The following is a 15,538-nucleotide window of genomic DNA, read 5'->3' as shown; positions in this document are numbered from 1 at the left end:
AGCAAACCTACTGAAATGTTCCCAGACCCAGAAACGTAGTAAGGACATTGGTAAAACTGTCCATGTGACATCAGTGGCTCAACTTTTTTGCGAAGCTACGAGAATACTTTTTGTGCGCAAAGATAACAAAAATAAAGACTTTATTCAACAATTCTTCTCCGCCACGTCATTTTGGGGAGTACCACGATGCATATGTGTGCTTTCCAATGAACGTAACCAATGCTGATTACGTTCAGGAGAAAGCACGCACATGCCTCGTGGTACTCCCCAAAATGGCGGAAGATGGTAACTCGGGGAGAATTTTTAGTGAACAGAGGGCTAACGGGTTTGGAATGACACAAGGGTGAGTAATTAATGACAGAATTTTAATTTTGGGGTGAACTAACCCTTTAAATTAACTTTTTGTGTTGACCATTTATTTCCAGTGACCTAAATATGCTGTCTGATTCTGAAAGCTCCCACCTAGACCTTCAAGACCAGACCAAAGGTGAGAACCTCCAGTCAGTGAAGAAGACAATCAAATGATAATGTCCTAATTAACCTCAATGGCACTTTACCACATACTTCTGACTTGCATTTATAATTATACAGGAGACAGACCTCCGCGGTCACCAGGTGTGGACCCTAAGCAGCTGGCTGCCGAGTTGCAGAAAGTGTCCCAGCAGCAGATGCCGTCCTCCTCTGCGTCAACACTGGATAAAGCCTCAGCGTCTGCTGGCTCCAGTGCAGTTCCCAGCCCTGGCCAGCCTGGTTCACCCTCTGTCAGCAAGAAGCGTCACAGCAAGGTACACATATGCCATGCGCATACAATTATTTGATGCCTTTTTGTGTGTAGAAATTCAAATGCATAACTATGTCTTTTCTTACTGCTGCTGTTTTGTTTCTTAGACCTCTGAGGCTGCAAAAACTCAGTCCCATTCAGTGTCAGGAGAGATCCAGGTAGGTTTTGGCTCTCATTAACAAGGCTATAAGAGTAGCTTGTCAAGGAATTTTAAAATTGTGGTTTACAGACCTGCAAAAGTTGACATTTCTGTAGTCGATATATGATGTCTTATTAACAAAGATTGGGAGGAGCACGTTCAGATAATTAACCTAATTAACACGAGAGGAGCACAATCACTAATCAACCCAATGATTGGCTTGGGGGGGGGGGGGGGGGAACTCGTGAAAAACTCTTCTAGTTATGCTCAGCTCTAAAATATTTCTTCAGGTGGAAAATGCTTATTATGAGTGCATTCTCTATTGTATAAAGTGAATTAATTGGTCAGAACCCTGCTTATTAATCAACAGAATGTATGCCATATTCATACATCTTTTTAGTAGTAGAAAGTAGAAAAGCCATTTCTTTCTTTCTTCGATTTTGCAGCTTCAAATAAATTACGACAAACAGCTGGGAAATCTCATTGTCCATGTTCTTCAAGCACGAAATCTGGCACCCCGGGACAATAACGGATACTCGGATCCGTTCGTTAAAGTTTACTTACTGCCGGGTAGAGGGTAAGTATCTTGAGTAAAAGTCTGGAACTGAATTGTGTCTCAAGGTTTCAGCCTTAGTGTGAACAACTAACTGTGGTTGGTCACTTTACATGTCCAGCCTCTTCCTTTTTAAGTGCCCTGCCAAAATAGCTATCCATAGAGTGTGAAAAAAAGATTTTAATATCTGGTTTCTTGACTTAAAAAAGAAAAATCCACCTGTTTCACCCTTGGCACTGGAAATTAAGACTCCCAGAGCTGTTATTCAATCCTAGCTCCCACTTTCCATGAGTTAACGAAACAGAAAATCACTTATCCAGCTGTAATTAGCACCAGGTCTGTGGGAAAGACCTGGAGAGGATTATGCATATTGTGTAAGACCTAGTTTTTAGCTGTTTATGATTGTGTGTGTGTATGTGTGTGTGTGTTTGTCCATGCATTTATATGTGCAGCAAGTGAGTCAGCAAATGAGGAAAATCAATGCCAGTTCAGTTTGTGTGAAAAATGATAGCGCTGATTGATGTTTGTAAGTTGGTGTGTATGTTTGTGTATGTGTGTTGGATCATTTCTGGCTCTCATCTGATCATGCAGTACTTGGATTGAACCTACAGAAACAGGAGCCATCCATGTCTCTGCTCCATATGGGCATGAATGCATGGGCTACTGCAAACACAAACACACACACACACCCCTCCCTTTGCAGTTTACCACTCATCACTGATTGTTGTCTGTTTTTGCTGCATGCTGGATCTTCACAGTCAGGTCATGGTTGTGCAGAATGCCAGGTATGTGATTCTTTCCTACAGTACCAGCACATAATGCAAGACTTGGCCATGCTTGGACATGAATGGCTTAATGATGTAGTGTTTTGCTCTTTATATCATCATTTCTCAATGTAGTATATGGTCACTGCAACAACACAAGTGGGCCTATACTAGACGTCCTCCATTGTGCAAACCATTTGCCACCACTGTGAGGGGTTTCATGGTTAAGTTTGTGCCTAACTGAATTTCTACCTGCAACTCATGGTGACCTCTTGTGGTATGTTATCTGATTGCAGTGCTGAAAACAAAAGAAGGTCCAAACATGTTCAGAAGAGCTTGAACCCAGAGTGGAACCAGACTGTCATCTACAAAAATATCCATCTGGAACAGGTGAACTACAAGCTCGCAATCATTTGCACATGTCTAGGTTGCAGGTGTCTAGAAAACCAAAAGAAAAATCTGATTTCACTTTGATGGAATATGCTTTTTTTAGTTTGAACGTCTCGAGTCAGTTTTGAGATTTCAATTATCTGAAAGCTCTTCAGAGAGGATCTCGGGCTTTTGGTGCAAACAGGGAAAAGTCTGTTGTCTCCCAGAAGTGCTTTAGTCTAATTAAGACCAAAGAGCTTCCTGAGTCTGTTGAGCTCACTGAGGCTGCTGCTGACAGATGTGATTGATATGTTTTTACTGGACTATTGAAGCGAGGCGAACAGCTCTTAATTGAGAGAGAAAGACAGAATGTAGGTAGGTGAGGCTTGTATTGAAAACCATCTGGATTTAATCCTCCAGTGCTGCATATCGTGTTGGAGATGTTTGCTGGATTAACATAAATCAGTATTTTTGTCTTGCTTTCCAGTAAAAGTATCTAAATGTTCTAAAAACAAAATACATTTACTTCAGAAGAGGTTCAGAAGGTCTCAGAAAGCTCACAAAGGCTGATTAAAAATACAGTTGAAAAAATAATTATGTGAAATATTATTACAATTTCACATAACAGTTTTCTATATTCACATATTTTCAAATGTAACTTATTCCTGTGATGGCAAAGCTGAATTTTCAGCAGACATGACTCCAGTCTTCAATGTGACATGATCCCTCAGAAATCATTCTAATATGCTGATTTGGTACTAAGGAAACATTTCTTATTAAAAAGGTTGAAAACAATTGTGCTGCTCAATACTTTTTTGGAAATCATAAAAAATGACTGCTTTGATAAATAGAAAGTTTAAAAGTACAGCATTTATTTGAAATAGAATGTTTTGCAACATTATAAATGTCTCTGTAACTGTCACTTTTGAATAAAAGCATTAATTTATCCTAAAAAATCATACTGACCTCACTCTTTGATTTTGAATGGAAGTGTGTGTTTTGAAATATAGCTTCTCAGGTAAATGTATATTGTTTAAGGATGTTTAAATATGTTTTACTGGAAAACAAGAAAAATACTGAGTAATTAAAAAAAACTGTCTATAAGATGTTTCTTACCCCTCATTTAGAGATTAACCATGGAATAGTTCAGTTGAAGTTACTTAGAATGACAACATTAAAATAATGTATGGTAATAGTCACAAAGTAAATCATCTTGGCATCGAATACTTTGTGTTTGTGTGGTGTGTGTTTAGCTAAGAAAGAAGACACTAGAGGTCAGCGTGTGGGACTACGACAAGAGCTCTGCCAATGACTTCTTGGGAGAGGTGAGAAGCTACAAGCTGTAAACACACTTTAAAAGATTAAACACCAAGTCCAATGTGTGCTAAATGATACGTAAGTGTGTGTGTGTGTGTGTGTGTGTCTATATATATATATATATATATATATATATATATATATATATTATATATATATACATATATACATATATATATATATATATACAAATGTGTGCGAAATTAATTGTAAGTGTGTGTGTGTGTGTGTCTATATATATATATATATATATATATATATATATATATATATAAAACACACGTACACTACTACTATCACTGAATAATAATGAAATTGTGCATGCATGGGGCTTTGTAGGTACTAATCGACCTGTCCAACACGGCCCAACTGGACAACGTCCCACGCTGGCTGCCTCTGAAGGAGCAGAGCGAGGGCGAGCATCACCGGCGTTCTCACTCGGGACAGGGCCACCAGCACTCGCCCAAACCCCCCGGAGGACACGGGAGCCAGCATTCCCCAAAGACCTCCAGCCACAGCAAAGAGGACTCGCCCAAATCCTCGGTCATCAAGAGCCGTAGTCACGGAATCTTCCCTGACCCTGCCAAGGGTAGGACCGCAAGTCACATGGCACTTCTGCCACTTCACCTTTCACATTTCCAGTTGTGATGTCTTCCTCTTTTCCATCATTCTATTGCTGTCATTTCTATGCATTCTGTCTTTTCTTCCTCCCTCTGTATTGTTCTTGCTTTCACTGGATCTCTCCATCCTGTATTTCTTGAGCTTCCTAGCTTTGGCTTCTCGCTCTCCATATATGTGTGTTCAGTTCACAACAGCGCTGAGCTCACCAGCGCTTCACTCCAGCCACCTCACACAAGGTGTGACAGGGCCGCTCTGACAGGAAGCAGCCTGCTTAGATGCTAACTAGGGCACAATAGTTGGACCTTAAGTATCACATCAGTTGTGTCAGATGGAGAGACTCAATAATTTCAAATAATCTAACAACATAATAATTGTAGAATATAAATAAGAATGACTTTTTGAAGGATTAAAATGAATAAATAGGCAAAAGTAGGGAATGAAACGCCCTTGTGGTAATTTGGTTCTGGTTGTTTTAGACACACAGGTCCCTACTATTGAGAAATCTCACAGTAGCCCCGGCAGGTCGAAGCCGTCCCTCTCCGAGGGCCAAGCTCGCCCCCACGGAGGCCCCCGTGCTCATGGCAAAAGTGGCACGGCCCGGGCACACCTTGACGATGCCCCGGCACCGGCCGAAGCTGCCGGCCAGCAGCCCCGTCTCCAACCAAGTAAACGACGCAAATAAAACCTCCACAGCATGGCTGCCTTCCACTCATCTGTTCCTCCTCCTGTTCTTTTTCACTGCCCTCTTTAGTTTTTTTCCCCCTTCCCTGTTGTTGTTTTCTGGTTTCTCTCGTTTTACTTCCTCTGGTCCCCCTGTGGTCACAGTCTTTCACTTCACTTCCAATTCGCCTGCGTGTTCTCACCGGTGTGTTGGGAACACGTCGCGTTTGCAAACACACAAGAACAGTATTATTTTTTTAACACTTTTAATAATTATAACAATTTAAGAACACAATAAAGATAAACTGGCCAATAAATAATTTATTTAAAAAAGTATATCAGTATATCATATTTAGAAGTAATAGGGCTAAACTTTGAATTGATCTATTGGTAATTATATGAGATTAAACTATCCTTTAACCTTCCTGTTCCTGTAGCACAGCTAGCATGGCGTTAGCAAAGGTCATGGGTTTGATTCCCAGGGACCACACAATAAGCATATGTATAAAATAGAGTCCAGCCTAAAAAAATCTTCAAAAATAAATACAATTTCCGACCTAGTCAGGCACTTTGCTGCCTTCCACAGGATGCTAACTAAGATTACTAAGACCTGTCAATCACTGTGAGGAGATTTGACTGCACTTGTCAGGCACCTAGTCGGCAGACATGTCCTTTTACCACACAGGGACATGTTGAAACCTTGTCACTGAGGTTATTTTAGGTAAAACCTGCTCAAGTTACCATTTTATTAAAGTTAGAGAGCAAACAACCATACCTGATCAGCACACAACACATAGTACCACGTTTTGCCCACTTGAGCCCTTCACAACAGCCCTGACGACCTTTCTTTGAACTTTTCTTTTATTTGCCCCATTGAGTTGTTTTCTGTCCCAGACGGCCGGCTTTTCAGCAGCTTCCCCACTCCACCGAGATGGCTATGCATGTGGCCACCCGTTCCTTAAATCACCATCCCACCCTGCCTCCACTCTCTCTGCGGCTCTCGCTGGCCTACACTGCACCTCAGTCGACGCTGTAAGCGTACTGTGGCTGCATGTGACTATGACCTACAGTAAAAGCTGGTGGTGTCCATGTTGTGACGAGTTCATACTCTGAGTCTCCATCTCGCCCCACTTCTCCCCTTTCCAAACATCCCCTCCTTCTCGCCTCCCACCCCACGGCTGATATATGGCCCCAGCCCAAATTGGCCGCCTCGACCCGAGGCACCACAGGCACAGCGTAGTTGGTGTGCTCACCATTCAGAGAGCCCCGTCTGAGTCGCCAGCCAATGAGATCCCTGACGGCCGTCACCTGACCCTCAGGAAAGCCATGTCTGAAGAGAGGCCACAGCCGGACGGAGGTGAGAGTTGAACGTCTCGTATGATTGCCGATGACCGCAAGAGAGAGAGCGAAAGGATGTTGAGTTACTAACGCACATCTAACTAGAGGAACTAGCTGAGGACTAGCTGTTTTGCAAAGGGTGTTTTGTGCTCACGAAGGGCACTGTGGGAAGGGGATGCTATCTGAAGGGTCTTTCCAAACGAAAGTGAGCAACTGGATTCCTTTACACAAAACCGTTACAGAAGACAGTCAAGGAAGTAAGTCTGCAGTTATGATCACTTGATCCTGGGTGCCGCATCTTCACAATTCGTTTTGAAACCTGAAGTGATTTGTTCCTCCCGGGACTAAATATTCTTTTACATATTTACATAAGTAGAAGTTTAACAGCACACAAATTTAAATAAGTTTGAATTAAAGAAACAAGATTTTATCATTAGTATTAGCATTAGCATTCATTCGCAGGAATTTTATGTAAAAGGCCTGTTCACACCAAAAGAATGTTTGGTGCGAAAATAATAATTGAATTTAATTGGATTGAACGGCAGTTATTACGTCTGTTCAGACCAACACAAATATTTGCATGGCGTCAATTTGAATTAATTTTTTTAATGGATAAGTGTTCTAATCTATTATCCATTGCACTGTGACGAAAACTGGCTAACCAATAAGAATTGCACTTTTGGTCATGTGTCTAGACTCTGGAGACACACGCTTTTGCTGTTACATAAAACAACAACTTGGTGGCGCTCACAAAAAGACTATTTTGTTGAGTGACAGTGAAAAGCAGAGGAAGAATCTTTCTCTGTATTATTGTATTTGCTGTTGTTTAATGAACATCATACCAAATTAAAAAAATGGTAACGTCTGTTTTAAAAATGCTGTTTGATTTTGTTTATTATCCAGGACAAGCGAGTGTCAAAAATGTAAAAATGCGCAGCACTGCCTTTGTGTGTTTTTATTGAAACATTTTGAACAATGAACACATAAAGGCAATTAAAATCAGTCATTGTAATCAAATATTTCGACAAACATAAGAAAATAAAGAGATAGTTCAACCAAAAATGAAACCAAGCACAGCGCATCTGGGTTCTACGTCAGAACGCCAGCTTCTGCGTCTGCAGCATCACACACATGCATCGTGGTACTCTCGTGAATGCGCGTCAACTGACACGGAAGATAAGAAATTGTTGAATAAAGTTATTTTTGTTTTCTTTGTGCACAAAAAGTATTCTCGTAGCTTCATAAAATTATGGTTGAACCACTGATGTCACATGGACTATTTTAACATTATCCTTACTACCTTTCTGGGACTTGGAACGGGGTAGTTGCGTTGCTGTCTATGCAGGGTCAGAAAGCTCTCGGATTTCATCAAATATCTTCCTTTGTGTTCAGAAGATGAACGAAGGTCTTACAGGTTTGGAACGACATTAGGGTGAGTAATTAATGACAGAATTTTCATTTTTGGGTGAACTATCCTTTTAACATAAAAGCTTTTCTGTAAGCGTCACCTACTGACAGAGAGTGAAATTGCATTTTGAGATTGGTCTGAACATACAAACCGCATGTAGGCTGATTTTTTCTGTCGAAAATTTGTGTTGGTATGACCAGGCCTTAATTTTGCTGATTCACAATAGATTAGCAGTGACACTTGTCCTGCAAATACATGCCTTGCGACCTTCGAAGTCCTCCGTTTTTTAAGTGATTAGGACCTAGTGATGCTCACTTTCGACTGGAATCCTCCCTCTTCCACTTCACAGGATTTTCATGCAGCGAGTCTCAGTCTTATTCAACAGTCCAGCAACGTGCTTCCCTATAACCAGGGGACAAAACAGTAGTGCTCAACTGCAACAAACTCTAGGAGGGAGCAATGACCCCCTGACCATCCTGAGAGAGTCATTAGATGCCTGGTGTTAGTGTTACCGTTGCTGAATCTGTGTGGAAAAGACTGTGTGCATGAATTACATGCCGAAATCATGCATCCCACGTCACACCATCACCATCACTCTCAGTCAAACACTGCATCAACATTAAAAAAAATCAACCACAATTAAAATAAACTTAGCGTAATGCTAACAGAATTAGCATAATGGAATAACTTGATGTACAAAACTCAAACACACAGTTTACTAATGAACAGTTTAATTTGTTGTGTCTGTGCTTTTGCTTCTGTCGTCTGATGTCTGCTTAGCATATCTCTGTCTGTGATATTTCCTTTCATTTATGGAGTGCTGTCATGCTTTCTTTAAATGTTGCCAGCAGTACCTATTTGCGTGTATGTGTGTGCCTGTGTTGGGAGTGGATATGTGGATATCTACCCCTAAAATTAATAGTTACCAGTTGCAAACTAGTAGTAGTCTATGTAACTCATGCAACTCACATAGTCCACTTCAAAAACAGCGTCCCGCAGCCATAGATCTGGTGATGCTCCTGTTACTGCAGCCTCATTGGACAGCGGTCTGAGTGGCAGTGCCTTTAGCCTATTGGATGAAGAGGGCGGGACCAATGCGGTGGATAGTGCTATCTTCCAGGTTCCCAGATTGTGAGTGCTTTCCATATGACTCCCATGATATTTGCTAATCTGTCATATTTTGTTTGAAATAATTTTCAAATTCATGGTTTTATTTGGTAGCATCTAGACTGCTTTTTTGTTTATTATTTATTCAAATCCCTCCATTTTCTTGGCACTCCACGTGTTCTCTGCCCTGATGTTGTTTATTATTCAGTGGAAAGATTCCAAACGGCACAGAAGCTGTGAAATCCGCTCATGGAGATACAGAGGGTAATGTTTGCATGGGATGTTGTGTGGTTTTGTGATTATTTGTGCATGTTTGTGTCAATAGCATGGTATTGTGGAGTACAATGTGGCACCAAAGTTGAATTCAATATATAGTATTTTGTATATATTATGATTTTGTATAATTTGTATAATTTTATTAGATCATACTTTTATCTACAGTACAGTTCAAAAGTTTGTAGTTGGTAAAAATGTCTTAATATTTTTTCAAAGAAGCCTCTTATGCTCTCCTATTCTGCATTTATTTGATCAAAAATACAATAAAAACAGAAATATTGTGAAATATTATTTAAATTTACAATAACTGTTTTCTATTTTATATACTTTAAAATGTAATTTATTGCTGTGATGGCTAATCAGAATTTTAAGCATCATTACTCCAATCTTAAGTGTCATATAATCCTTCAGAAATCATTATAATGTGCTGATTTAGTGCTCAAATTGAAAACAGTTGTGCTGCTTAATATTTGTGTCAAAACCCGTGATGCTTTTCAGGATTATTTGATGAATAGAAATTTTTATAAATTTAATGCATCCTTGCTGAATAAAACTCCCAAGTGCTTCTAAAAACAAAATCGTTCTGCCTGCAAACTTTTGAACGATAGAATATATTATTACACTTTTATCTATGACTTAAATAAGAGTGGATAATAGTTCCTTCTGGATTCATCTATTTCCTGTGCCGTGTTATTTATCACGGTCTCTATGCTCCTCATGCTCCGAGATTCACAGAATGTGGGAGGAAGAGATACAGAGATAACAGATAGGAAGAAGAATTGCGATATTGACGTGTCTGTGTCTACCCGTTTAGGTAAGACTCAGGTGATAGGGGAGATAAAGATCGCCCTGAAGAAGGAGATGAAGACAGAGGGGGAACACCTGGTGCTTGAGATCCTACAGTGCAGAAACATAACATACAAATTCAAGTCTCCAGACCACCTCCCGGGTAACAAGACATGACTGCAAACATGTTCACTCATGCTAATTATAATTTGCGTCTAATTTATATGTGACCCTGAACCACAAAACCACATAAGGGTCAATTTTTTTAACAATTGAAACATCTGAAAACTGAATAAATAAGCTTTCCATTGATGTCTGGTTTGTTAGGATAGAACAACATTTGGCCGAGATTACAACTATTTGAAAGTCTGGAATCTGAGGGTGCAAAAAAATCTAAATATTGAGAAAATCGCCTTTAAAGTTGTCCAAATGAAGTCCTTAGCATTGCATATTACTAATCAAAAATTATGTTTTGATATATTTATAGTAGGAAATTTACTAAATATCTTCACTAAGCATGATCTTTACTTAATATCTTAATGATTTTTGGCATAAAAGACAAATCGATTTTTCATTTTGACCAATATAATGTATTGCTGGCTATTGCTACAAATATACGCGTGTGACTTACAACTGGTTTTGTGGTCCAGAGTCACATATATGGTTGATATACACATTGTCTTATTGATGTAAGCTTCCCAAATGTTCTTACATAAATGCTGTTTAAACAGGACTTAAGAGAGGAACGCTTAATACTTGCTTTTGGTGTTGTTTTACAGACCTGTATGTGAAGCTCTATGTGGTGAATGTGGCCACTCAGAAAAGAATCATCAAGAAGAAAACCAGAGTGTGTCGTCATGATCGCGAACCATCGTTTAACGAAACTTTCCGCTTCTGCATGAACCCCACAGGTCATTCCATTCAGGTACACCAGAAATCAACTAGGGTGTTCAAATGTGACCCAACTTGAAGTCATGTGATTCATATTTATTCCAACCCTTGCAGCTCTTTCTTGTTTCAAACGGAGGCAAGTTCTTAAAGAAGACCCTAATCGGCGAAGCCTACGTGTGGCTGGATAAGGTAGACCTGCGGAAACGGGTGGTGAGCTGGCACAAGCTGCTGGCCAGCACAGCTCAGATCCACTCCTAAAGACGGCGGTCGGATGAGGCGCGAGGACAGAACAGGCCGTGGAGTCGCACATCTCTGCCGCACTCTTTGGGACTAAACTGAGCTGAATTTGGAGGGCCGACACAGGGAGCTTCTCGATTGCACTGGCACGTGTGATTGTGTTAACCCAAGCCATGGAGAAACAGGTGTATAATGGTGTTTACAGAAAGGGTCTGACCCTTATTGACAAGATGCAGATCTTTACGTTGGGAAAAGCTCAAAAAATTGAGCCGGGGAGTCACACAATGTTCATATGTGTACATGCACTTTCACAATCACTCACACTTATCGACACATATTTATACCGATGTATGTATAATAATATGTGTACATTGGGCCACAACAGACAGTTAGATAATAGAGTGAAAGTTTATTTATCCCGTTTGTGATTATTTACAGATAGAGACGGATATCATATACATTATTTTTGTATGATGGAGACAAATTCAGTTTTAGATCTTTATTGTTATTTTACATTCCCTCTCAGATGTTATTATGTGTTGAAAGAACTGATATTTAAAGCATATTATCAATGGATTAGAAGAGTATTTTATGGTATATTATAGACAGATTTAAATGAATGAAATATGATTTTATTGGGTGTTGTGATGACTCCTTGTGTCAGTAAGGTTATTATAACACTTTCATCTTTCGCTGTGTGATACTAAATTCATCAAAGTCCGAGATACAGTTTCAGAGCTCTAGGAATCAAGAAGCAGATAATTGCAAAGAATTTAAACCTTTAAGAAAACTGCCGGTCTAATATGACTCACAGAAATGAATGGGAAATTGAATAGAAAGTGTTCGCTGATTGTTATGATTTGCTATCTCGTTTGATGAATGTGACAGACGGCATATCCCCGATATGCAGCAGCATCAGTTGAAAATGTCAAATCCAGCACTGTTATATGATTTGCACTTTGTGTCTAGCATTTTACGAATGTAGGTTGGTAGCTTTTTCGTCAAAAAACATCCTGCCATTTAAAAAAAGTCAAACACTGTCAGTCCCCCACACAAATTCATACGCATCTGTCTCTCTTAAATACTCAAGGATTAGAGTTTGAATGGATCAGTGTAGTGTCTGTCCGCATCATATTGCTGATACAATGTTGATATTATGTTTTATTAAAAAACAAACTCCTAAACACTCAGGTTTCGATGAAAAAGCCTTGCTTAAAAGTTATAGGCTGATCTTTGATCTAAGCAGGTTCAGCTTAAAGGCGATAACAGTGAGGATCAGGGTGATGGCATCAAAATGTGTTCATTTTTATTTGAACAGATCATTTTGGCTAACTGTTATTTTCTTTTCAGTTTATTTGTCTAAAAGGAGACGTTTAGACGCTGAGTGCACCATCTCATTCTTTCAGAAAAGTGTGGCCACTTCGACAACTAAATCAAATGCCATTAGTGTTATGTATATGTTGTTTCTTATGTTAGTTTTCATGCCTTTAAACTTGGGATGTGTGGATTCAAACTTTACAACACTTAGCCCAGCCATTTTACAGCTCAAGCACTTACTGATATTCACACAAACATCCAGCGTAAGGGTTAAGTCAACCTTTAACCTGTGCCAAACTACCAAAATCCACAGGTTCTGTGCATGTTATTCTATGCAACCGAAAATACATCTGATGTAATTATTGTGTAGTGGTCGGAGGACAGATAAAGCATTACGAATGAGGACTTTTTTTTATTTTTGTATGTTTTTTTCCCACATGGTATATATGTTTGCTTTTATATATATATATATTTGGTTGTGTCTTTTATTTGATGCTTGTTTAATTAATTTTATATTGCTATTTTGAGGTCTTGTAACAATGAGTTTGCAAAAACGTAGGGTTGATTAACCTACTCGACTATTTAACTGCTAGTTTTGAGAATTCAAATGTACATAACAAAATGTGTTTACAGGATCATAGCAGACTGGTCATCTTATGTTCATCGTTCACAGTGTTTGGAAACAACTATCTCACTGCACTCAGCTTCATATACAATGCTCAGCTTTCACTATATATTCTGATCTCCCAGAATGTGTTATAATTTTTTATCTTTACAAATTAGATGAGGGGGGAAAAAAGCATCATATATTCGTCACATTAATTCATCGTAACCAACGCAGCCTCCTTTGAATAATCCACGCATGCTCCACTTTCACTTCGCCACACTAACTCTTTCACCACTGCAAACATGATAATAAAAAAATTAATAAATAAAAACAAGACGTGTAAATAAAAATAAGAATTTTCTTTTTGTACAAATCGGATCTTGTATTAGTTTTCTGGTTCAGCGAAGAGCATGTGTGAGGGAAAGGAGCAGAGCGACTGTGTTTTGATCTGTGTGTTACATGTTGTACATGCACTAGGGTAAAAGCTTTCCTCATGCTTGCCTCTGATGGACTGGACTTGACCTGCACAACAGACACCGATTTAACACCTGTATAATAAAGAGCAGATGTTGACCTTACTGACTCCAAGTAGAATCAGGAAACGTATGGTGTTTTCACTTTGGATGTTGCATGTTTTGTTGGTGGTTTGTTCATACTATTTTTGTGTCCAGATTCTATTTACAAAAAGATAATTAATCAGATCTAAATATGTATGCTGACTGTACAAAGATATGCTTGTATAATCCGTCTGGTTTTCCACTTAATGTAAACTGATGAAAAAAAATCCAGCTGTCATGGTTTTTGTGGTTGTACACAAACGGTATTGATAAATTATGCAAATTGTGCTGTAATAAAAGGCTAATGCCCCAAGTCTAAATATTAAATGATATATGTAAAATTCTACCTGAAGTGAATTTATTTGTAAGCCACTTTTACACCATTCTATCTATCTATCTATCCAGGCACGTGCACACAGACATAAAAGGGGGCTTGAGCACCTGCCCTTTTTCTTCATCTAGAGAAAGTGCCCCTTTTTTCTGGGGAGTGTCTTTTTAAAATGTTTTATAAATTAATATATGTATAGCTATATGTGCGCGCGTGTGTGTGTGTGTTTTTGTTTGCGCACAGCTTTCCCTGTCAAACTAATAAAAAAATCAAAATGTCGGGTCGGGAAATGTTGAGACAATAATGTCTATGCTGTCGAGTTCCGACGCCCCTCCGCGCAGGCGCAGCACACAGCAGTGTAGCGCACACTGATCGGCACATGCGCATCAGGCAGAGAGCCGCAGAAGTGAAGCCCTCCCTGCCTTTCCAGTTGTGTTTGTCTTGGTGTGGAGGTGAGTGCTGATGAACAAGACTAAAAACAACATGTGCCTCGAATTTACAGCTAATTACCCAAAAGACAATTATAGTTAATTTGTCTTGTTAACATCCATGACTCATGAGAGCTACATGATTCAGTTTACTGCATGATTCAGTTTAATAAAATGCATTTAGAATGATCACAAAATTCAAGATATGGGGGCAGAAATGTATATATTTATATAATTTCATATCATTTTCATATTCATTCAACTGCAGGTTAAATACATTCATGTCCTGCATTAAACAGTGTGTAAATGCATCTAAATGCCCCTTAATCAGTATCACCCGAAGACTGACGTTTTTTCCACCAAAAAGCAGCATGATTACAAATGTGATATTGATTTTATGCAACAGTTCAATAAACAATCAATTAATATTAATATACTTACGTTTTAGACACAATATTGACTGTTTTTGCTCTATTTGGCCAACAAATATAATTCAAATTTGCATCTCTGAGCAACATGAGGTGTTTCGTTCCTGAATGAATCGACCGTTTAAATGATTCGGTTCAGTTGCACTGACTCACTTATTAACAGTGACTTGCTGCCACCTACTGGCAGTTTTAATTTCACATTTAAAGTATCTTTTCATTTTTTTTTATTTTTCTAATTTCAAATATCAGTATTCAACATTTTATGTTTAAAATATCAAAACAGTATGACTGCATTTGTAACTGCAGGTTATTCATGTCCTGCATTAAACAGTGTGTAAATGCATCTAAATGCCCCTTAATGCAGCTTCTGTGTTTTCTCTGCATTGCAAAGATGGATTTTGTCAATACTGATTTCATTTAAAAGGTAAAAATCTATTTAAACTTATTGGAAAATATTAATTCACTGCTGTGAACTGATCGCCACACAGAATATGAAGAATATCAAACATTTTAGGAGTCAGCTGTCCACGGCAGTCCTTAAGATATCAGCACAATAACACACTCAGCAAAATATCATCTAATTATCGTTATCAATAAAATCCCAGAAAATATTGAGATATATTTTT

The 15,538-nt window shown here is 38.9% G+C and overlaps 1 protein-coding gene across 3 annotated transcripts in view; it reads left to right on the top strand.

Moving 5' to 3' along the window:
- The window catches only part of LOC107560734 (protein piccolo-like), a 54,022-nt gene extending 39,986 nt beyond the window's left edge, over window positions 1-14,036 (top strand). Inside the window, exons 14-28 of one of the 3 annotated variants that reach the window (XM_016244990.1) lie at window positions 426-487; window positions 592-785; window positions 889-939; window positions 1,367-1,497; window positions 2,232-2,258; window positions 2,534-2,627; window positions 3,860-3,931; window positions 4,263-4,512; window positions 5,021-5,209; window positions 6,400-6,561; window positions 8,940-9,081; window positions 9,266-9,321; window positions 10,148-10,282; window positions 10,899-11,044; window positions 11,125-14,036. In XM_016244990.1, coding sequence (XP_016100476.1) covers window positions 426-487; window positions 592-785; window positions 889-939; window positions 1,367-1,497; window positions 2,232-2,258; window positions 2,534-2,627; window positions 3,860-3,931; window positions 4,263-4,512; window positions 5,021-5,209; window positions 6,400-6,561; window positions 8,940-9,081; window positions 9,266-9,321; window positions 10,148-10,282; window positions 10,899-11,044; window positions 11,125-11,268 — 1,855 coding nt within the window. In that variant the 3' untranslated portion in view covers window positions 11,269-14,036. The remainder of the gene's footprint in view (window positions 1-425; window positions 488-591; window positions 786-888; window positions 940-1,366; window positions 1,498-2,231; window positions 2,259-2,533; window positions 2,628-3,859; window positions 3,932-4,262; window positions 4,513-5,020; window positions 5,210-6,399; window positions 6,562-8,939; window positions 9,082-9,265; window positions 9,322-10,147; window positions 10,283-10,898; window positions 11,045-11,124) is intronic. The other 2 variants (XM_016244988.1, XM_016244987.1) reach the window with 2 other exon arrangements.
- The last annotated feature ends 1,502 nt before the right edge of the window (window positions 14,037-15,538 follow it).

The sequence above is a fragment of the Sinocyclocheilus grahami genome, unplaced genomic scaffold (genome assembly GCF_001515645.1).
Source record: "Sinocyclocheilus grahami isolate Dianchi unplaced genomic scaffold, SAMN03320097.WGS_v1.1 scaffold740.1, whole genome shotgun sequence".
In the NCBI taxonomy this organism is placed as follows: Eukaryota; Metazoa; Chordata; class Actinopteri; order Cypriniformes; family Cyprinidae; genus Sinocyclocheilus; species Sinocyclocheilus grahami.
The sequence above is the reverse complement of the archived record's forward strand: the minus strand, read 5'-3'. Positions and strand labels throughout refer to the sequence as shown.